Genomic DNA, 7813 nt, shown 5'->3' on the forward strand with positions numbered 1-7813 from the left:
TCTTTGCTTCATCCATCTTATCTAGTTTGGTGGCTGTATATGTATGGGCCACATGTGGGGCAGGCTCTGAATGAGTGTTCCTTCTGCCTCTGTTCTAAACTTTGCCTCCCTATTCCCTGCCAAAGGTATTCTTGTTCCCCTTTTAAAGAAGGAGTGAAGCATTCACACTTTGGTCATCCTTCTTGAGTTTCATGTGTTCTGTGCATCTAGGGTAATTCAAGCATTTGGGCTAATAGCCACTTATCAATGAGTGCATATCATGTGTGTTTTTCTGTGATTGGGTTACCTCACTCAACATGATATTTTCCAGTTCCATCCATTTGCCTATGAATTACATAAAGTAATTGTTTTGGTAATATTCCATTGTGTAGATGTACCACATTTTCTGTATCCATTCTTCTGTTGAAGGGCATCTGGGTTCTTTCCAGCTTCTGGCTATTATAAATAAGGCTGCTATGAACAGAGTGGAGCATGTGTCTTTGTTATATGTTGGGTCATCTTTTGGGTATATGCCCATGAGATGTATAGCTGGGTCCTCAGATAGTTTAATGTCCAATTTTCTGAGGAACCTCCAGACTGATTTCCAGAATGGTTGTACCAGTCTGGAATCCACCAATAATGCAGGAGTGTTCCTCTTTCTCCACATCCTCGCCAGCATTTGCTGTAACATGAGTTTTTGATCCTAGCCATTCTCACTGGTTTGAGGTGAAATCTCAGGGTTATTTTGATTTGCATGTCTCTTATGACTAAAGATTTTGAACATTTTTTTAGGTGTTTCTCAGCCATTTGGCATTCCTCAGCTGTTAATTCTTTGTTTAGTTCTGAACCCCCTTTTAAATAGAGTTATTTGTCTCCCTGCGGTCTACCTTCTTGAGTTCTTTTTATATTTTGGATATAAGCCCTCTATCTGTTAAACGATTGGTAAATATCTTTTCACAATCTGTTGGTTGCCGTTTTGTCCTAACAACAGTGTCTTTTGCCTTACAGAAGCTTTGCAGTTTTATGAGATCCCATTTGTTGATTTTTGATCTTAGAGCATAAGCCACTGGTGTTTTGTTCAGGAAATTTTCTCCAGTGCCATGTGTTCGAGATGCTTCTCCAATTTTTCTTCTATTAGTTTGAGTGTATCTGGTTTGATGTGGAGGTCCTTGATCCACTTGGACTTAAGCTTTGTACAGGGTGATAAGCATGGATCGATCTGCATTCTTCTACATACTGACTCCAGTTGAACCAGCACCATTTGCTGAAAATGCTATCTTTTTTCCATTAGATGGTTTTGGCTCCTTTGTCAAAAATCAAGTGACCGTAGTTGTGTGTGTTCATTTCTGGGTCTTCAATTCTATTCCACTGGTCTTTCTGTCTGTCTCTGCAACAATAACATGCAGTTTTTATCACTATTGCTCTGTAATACTGCTTGACATCAGGGATAGTGATTCCCCCAGAAGTCCTTTTATTGTTGAGGATAGTTTTAGCTCTCCTGGGGTTTTGTTATTCCAGATGAATTTGAAAATTGTTCTTTCTAACTTTCTGAAGAATTGGAATGGTATTTTGATGGGGATTACACTGAATGTGTAGATAACTTTTGGTAAAATGGCCATTTTTACTATATTAATCCTGCCAATCCATGAGCATGGGAGATCTTTCCATCTTCTGAGGTCTTCTTCAATTTGTTCCTTCAGCGGCTTGAAGTTCTTATCATACAGACCTTTTATTTGCTTGGTTAAAGTCACGCAAAGGTATTTTATATTATTTGGGACTATTATGAAGAGTGTCATTTCCCTAATTTTTTTTCTCAGATTGTTTCTCTTTTGTGTAGAGGAAGGTTACTGATTTATTTGAGGTAATATTGTACCCAGCCACTTTGCTGAAGTTGTTTATCAAGTTTAGTAGTTCTCTGGTGGAATTTTTGGGATCACTTAAATATACTATCGCATCATCTGCAAATAGTGATATTTTGTCTTCTTCCTTTCCAATCTGTATCCCCTTGATCTCGTTTTGTTGTCTATTGCTCTGGCTAGAACTTCAAGAACTATATTGAATAAGTAGGGAGAGAGGGTGCAGCCTTGTCTAGTCCCTCGTTTTAGTGGGATTGCTTCAAGTTTGTCTCCATTTAGTTTAATGTTAGGTACTGGTTTGCTGTATATGGCTTTTACTTTGTTTAGATATGGGCCTTGAATTCCTATTCTTTCCAGGACTTTTATCATGAAGGGGTGTTGAACTTTGTCAAATGCTTTCTCAGCATCTAATGAAATGATCATGTGGTTTTGTTCTTTCAGTTTGTTTATATAATGGATTTTGTTGATGGTTTTCCATATATTTAACCATCCCTGCATGCCTGGGATGAAGCCTACTTGATCATGGTGGATGATTGTTTTGCTGTGCTCTTGGATTCAGTTTTCCAGAACTTTATTGAGTATTTTTGCGTCGATATTCATAAGGGAAATTGGTTTGAAGTTCTCTTTCTTTGTTGGGTCTTTGTCTTGTTTAGGTATAAGAGTAATTTTGGCTTCATAGAAGGAATTCGGTAGTGCTCCATCTCTTTCAATTTTGTGCAATAGTTTGGATAGTATTGGTATGAGGTGTTCTATGAAGGTCCGACCTGGGCTCTTTTTGATTGGGAGACCTTTAATGACTGCTTCTATTTCATTAGGAGTTATGGGTTTGTGTCAATGGTTTATCTGTTCCTGATTTAACTTTGGTACCTGGTATCTGTCTTGGAAATTGTCCATTTCCTGCAGATTTTCAAGTTTTGTTGAATACAGGCTTTTGTAGTAGGTTCTGATGATTTTTTGAATTTCCTCTGATTCTGTCGTCATCTTTCCCTTTTTATTTCTGATCTTGTTAATTTACACACACTTTCTATGGCCTCTCGTTAGTCTGGCTTAGGGTTTATCTATCTTGTTGATTTTCTCAGAGAACCAGCTTTTGGTTCTGTTGATTCTTTGTGTAGTCCTTTTTGTTTGTGCTTGGTTGATTTCAGCTCTGAGTTTCATTATTTCCTGCCTTCTACTCCTCCTGGGTATATTTGCTTCTTTTTGTTCTAGAGCTTTTAGGTGTGTTGTCAAGCTGCTGACATATGCTCTCTCCTGTCTTTTTCAGCAGGTACTCAGAGCTATGAGTTTTCTTCTTAGCACAGCTTTCATTGTGTCCCATAAGCTTGGGTATGTTGTACCTTCATTTTCATTAAATTGTAATAAGTCTTTAATTTCTTTCTTTATTTCATCCTTGACCAGGTTATCATTGAGTAGAGCACTGTTCAACTTCCATGTATATGTGGATTTTCTTCCCTTATTTTTGTTGAAGAACAGCTTTAGCCCATGATGGTTTGATAGAATGCATGGGATTATTTCTATCTTTCTGTATCTGTTGAGGCCTGTTTTATGTCCGACTATATGGTCAATTTTGGAGAAAGTACAATGAGGTGGTGAGAAGAAGGTATATCCTTTTCTTTAGGATAGAATGTTCTATAAGTATCTGTTAAGTCCATTTGGTTCATGACTTCTCTTTGTCTATGTCTCTGTTTAATTTCTGTTTCAATGATCTGTTTATTGATGAGAGTGGGGTGTTGAAATCTCCTAATGTTATTGTATGAGATGCAATGTGTGCTTTGTGCTTTAGTAAGGTTTATTTTATGTATGTAGGTTCCCTTGCATTTGGAGCATAGATATTTAGGATTGAGAGTTCATCTTGGTGGATTTTTTCTTCGATGAATATTAAGTGTCCTTCCTTATCTATTTTGATGACTTTGGTTGAAAATCGAATTTATTCAATATTAGAATGGCTACCCCAGCTTGCTTTTTTAGACCATTTCTTTGAACATTTGTTTTCCAGTCTTTTACTCTGAGTTAGTGTCTGTCTGGGCGGTGAGCTCTCTCTCTCTCTGAGCACAATATGTTTTAATTGTTAATATTGAATGCACCATTCTAGCCTTTTGTTTTGTGATATCATGGCACCTACCAAAACTAAGAATAATCCAGAAAGTGGATAGAAAAATTATATTTGAAAAATATAATTAAATGTCAATTGTTTAAGGGCTCCAGAATTTCAAGAAAGCACATTTAATAAATATTTCTGTTGCTCATGGTTTATTAGATGAGAATAAATGTGAAGTAACTAATGTAACTAAATGACAGTAGGTATTTAGTAGATGACAACAATGTGTGCTCTCTGGGATACAATGATTAACACATTCTCAAGACAGAACCACTGGTGAGCAGGGTTAGTGGTTATTGAAATATTGAGTGTTGGCTCCAGAAATTCCCTTATGGTCTTCAAGACAGCAGAGCTATGGCCCAAGGCTTTTGAAGTAAAAACATATATACTTAGAGCATTCGTTACACAAGTACAAGGTGTCAGAAGTGTTTGTAGTTATAATAGCAGAGTGGTTCCATCCTTCTGTTCTCTCCTTAAATGGTATTTCCTGAAGGCTACTTGAAATTAAAGAAGGCTGGATTATATTTCCATATATCTGATGAATTTTAATAATCTATTGTTGCATGAAGTATTTCTGTTCAATCATCATAAAAATAGAAATTAAAGTCTGATTAATATGAATGTTGCAAATGTCCAGCAGAGCAGCCATACCTTATACTCTGTTTCTCAGAACAAAATTCTACCCTCATAAAACAAATATGCAACAATTTTTACTATTTAAGAGACAAAAATCTAAAGAATATCATATCTTCTAGTGTTGTGTTTCAATAGCTGAGAACGAATTAATTGGTGAAAATGAATGGGAACAATTTTCTATGTACATCTGGGTATCCTTGTGGATGAATGGACCTATACAATGAGTGATCTTATGTGGAGCAAGAAAGCTGGGAAATAGATTATCTACCATGAAGCTTCAAAATAAGCAAAAGTATGATCAAATGGAAAAGATACTATAGGACAATTCAAGAGACAGAGCTACTAAGACCTAAGGCAAGTAACAAATTCTCCCATTTTTGCTATAGAGAAAAATGAAAGCAAATAGTATCTGCCTCTTTACTGTGAAATGGAAAATTTTCTGTGTACACTAAATTCTTTTCTAACTTTCTAGACATAACCAAATGCTAAATTTGTTGGCTGAATTATAAGTCAACAGATAAAGTATATATTTTGTTTTTTAAAAATAAGATAGATAATTAAAAATTCTATCTTAGTAGTATATATATATATATTATTTTTTTCTCTTGTTCTTAACAGTTATTCCACAATATTGCTATTAAAATAAATTTAATTTCTTAAATGTAGATAAAACTTTTAAATACTTTATTTGCTAAGAAGAATTATAGGCTGAATTCTCATGTATAAAAATAAGGAGCTGTCAGTACATTTCAACAGCACTAGAGAAACATTTATGCGTTTAGAATGAAGTCTACTGTAATGTATATATTAACTTAAAATGAAAATTCATGTTTCAATGTTAACAATGATTTGTCCTAATGAGACATAAAGTAAAAATTACTGACTTTATATTCCATCTGCTAATTCTATAACTTACAATACAAAAATTTCCCAACATGTTATACTTAAGAGGCCATTAAATAAGCTGCACTTATAAATATATACTAAAAGTATGTGATAGTAATAGTTCAAATCTGGTTGTTATGAATTACAGAAAATATTTTAAAACTGTATTAGAATTATATCAATCATGTGCCGTATCTTTCAAATCATTTAAATATTTTTATACCCTAAATTTCTTTAAAATAGGTAATAGAAGAGGAAGCAGCATCAGAAGGGGGAGAAGAGGATATGAATCACACGGAGATTGCAGAATTTATCCTCTTAGGCCTTTCTGATGACCCTGACCTTCAGATTGTGATTTTCCTCTTTTTATTAATCACATATATATTAAGTGTCACTGGAAACCTGACTATCATCGTTTTGACCTTCATAGACTCCAATCTACAAACACCAATGTATTTTTTCCTCCGGAATTTTGCTTTCTTGGAAGTCTCATTTACAAGCGTATGTATCCCTAGATTTCTGGGGTCTATTGCCACCCAGAATAAGACAATTTCCTATAACAACTGTGCTGCCCAGCTCTTTTTCTTTATCTTCATGGGGGTGTGTGAATTTTACATTCTAACTGCCATGTCCTATGACCGCTATGTTGCCATCTGCAAGCCCCTTCACTACACAACCATCATGAACAGGAAACTCTGCACCTTGTTTGTGCTGTGTGCTTGGCTGGGTGGTTTTCTGACTGTTTTCCCACCCCTTATGCTTTTGCTCCAGCAGGATTACTGTGCTTCTAATGTCATTGATCATTTTGCATGTGACTTTTTCCCCCTCTTGCAACTGTCTTGCTCAGATACATTGTTATTAGAAGTGATTGGTTTCTACATTGCTCTGGTTGCTCTGCTGTTCACTTTGGCATTGGTGATTTTATCTTACATGTACATTATCAGGACTATTTTAAGAATTCCATCTACTAGCCAGAGAAAAAAGGCTTTCTCCACCTGTTCCTCTCACATGATTGTCATCTCCCTCTCTTATGGAAGCTGCATATTCATGTATGCCAATCCTTCTGCAAAAGAAAAAGCCTCATTGACCAAAGGTGTGGCAATTCTCAATACTTCTGTTGTCCCCATGTTAAACCCCTTCATTTATACCCTGAGGAACCAGCAAGTAAAGCAAGCATTCAAAGGTGTAGTACACAAACTAATATTTTCTGTAAGCAAATGAAATTAAAAGCACTTTAAAAATAAAAAATTCTACTAAGAAAAAAGGAATTATAATTTTGAAATTATTAAGTATCTTCTCTGATAGTTTCTTTATGTGTTATATTGTACTAACTTATATAGTTTCACAGTTTCTTCTCTTATCTTTATAATCAAATATATATAATACACTGCTGTTTGGAAATCATTAATAAATATTGACAGGATGGGAAAATCCAAAGTCAAAACCAATCCCAGTACTGAGAGGAAACTGAGGAACAAAGTTACACCCCTAGCCTAGGAGCTCTTGGTAATTCTTGGATGCCAGGACAAAAAGAGTTTCTTTTTTCAGGGTATAAACTTGGATAAAATGTTCACATTCTAATGGAAGACCACACACCTTAGAATATTTGGGCAGCACAACCTGGCTTGGTGTTCATAAAAAGACACAAAGTTGATTGAGAAGGAAGGGGACAGCTCTAGGAAGAATTGTGCAAAGATGAATGTGACCAAACAGTGTTGTACACAATTCCCAAAAGGCTAATAAAAACAATAAAATGAATTTTTCTCATAGATTTTTGGAGTGTTATGTATTTTAAGGAAATATTATATGGGGAGATATCATAACAGTTTTAATTCTGTTTATATATCCATAATCTATACATTCTGTCATCAAAATAATCAGAAATAAAGTTGTAAATTTTATTTTCCATATTTTCAAGATTGATTGACATTTTTCACAGCATTTAAGATTGTCTATGTCCTGTATACTCATTCCTTATGAGCAATAGGCCCTTTTTCAATGCATCTTAAATGCAAGTTTATGCTTTGTAGATTTTAAACTGTGCCACACTTGTTTTTCCCGTAAATTAAGCGAGTTACTTCTTTAAAACACAAAAGGTAATTTGGGGATGCCCTCTAATTGTTTCAACAATGTGGGTATCAATTCAATAACCTGTCTTCTGCCTTGAGGTGTCTGTTGCTGATTAATAGTTACACTGTGTGAGAGTTCATTTCTTTCTTTTACATTTTCCCAACTAGTTCAGATTAGAAAATGTTATATCTCATATAACTTATTTCTTTTTTTTTTTTATTAACTTGAATATTTCTTATATACATTCCGAGTGATATTCCCTTTCCCGGTTTCCGGGCAAACATCCCCT

At 35.0% G+C, this 7813-nt stretch overlaps 1 protein-coding gene across 1 annotated transcript; it reads left to right on the plus strand.

The window, feature by feature from the left end:
- The first annotated feature begins 5739 nt into the window (after positions 1–5739).
- On the plus strand, positions 5740–6675 carry LOC116889915 (olfactory receptor 6C3). Its single transcript, XM_032890733.1, has one exon. It carries the CDS (start codon positions 5740–5742, stop codon positions 6673–6675), a length of 936 nt encoding a protein of 311 aa, XP_032746624.1.
- Positions 6676–7813: the final 1138 nt, after the last annotated feature.

Source organism: Rattus rattus, chromosome 1 (assembly GCF_011064425.1).
Source record: "Rattus rattus isolate New Zealand chromosome 1, Rrattus_CSIRO_v1, whole genome shotgun sequence".
Classification (NCBI taxonomy): domain Eukaryota; kingdom Metazoa; phylum Chordata; class Mammalia; order Rodentia; family Muridae; genus Rattus; species Rattus rattus.

Coding starts and splice junctions, on each gene's coding strand:
- LOC116889915 (XM_032890733.1), top strand. CDS start 5,740: ATGAATCACACGGAGATTGCAGAATTTATCCTCTTAGGCCTTTCTGAT.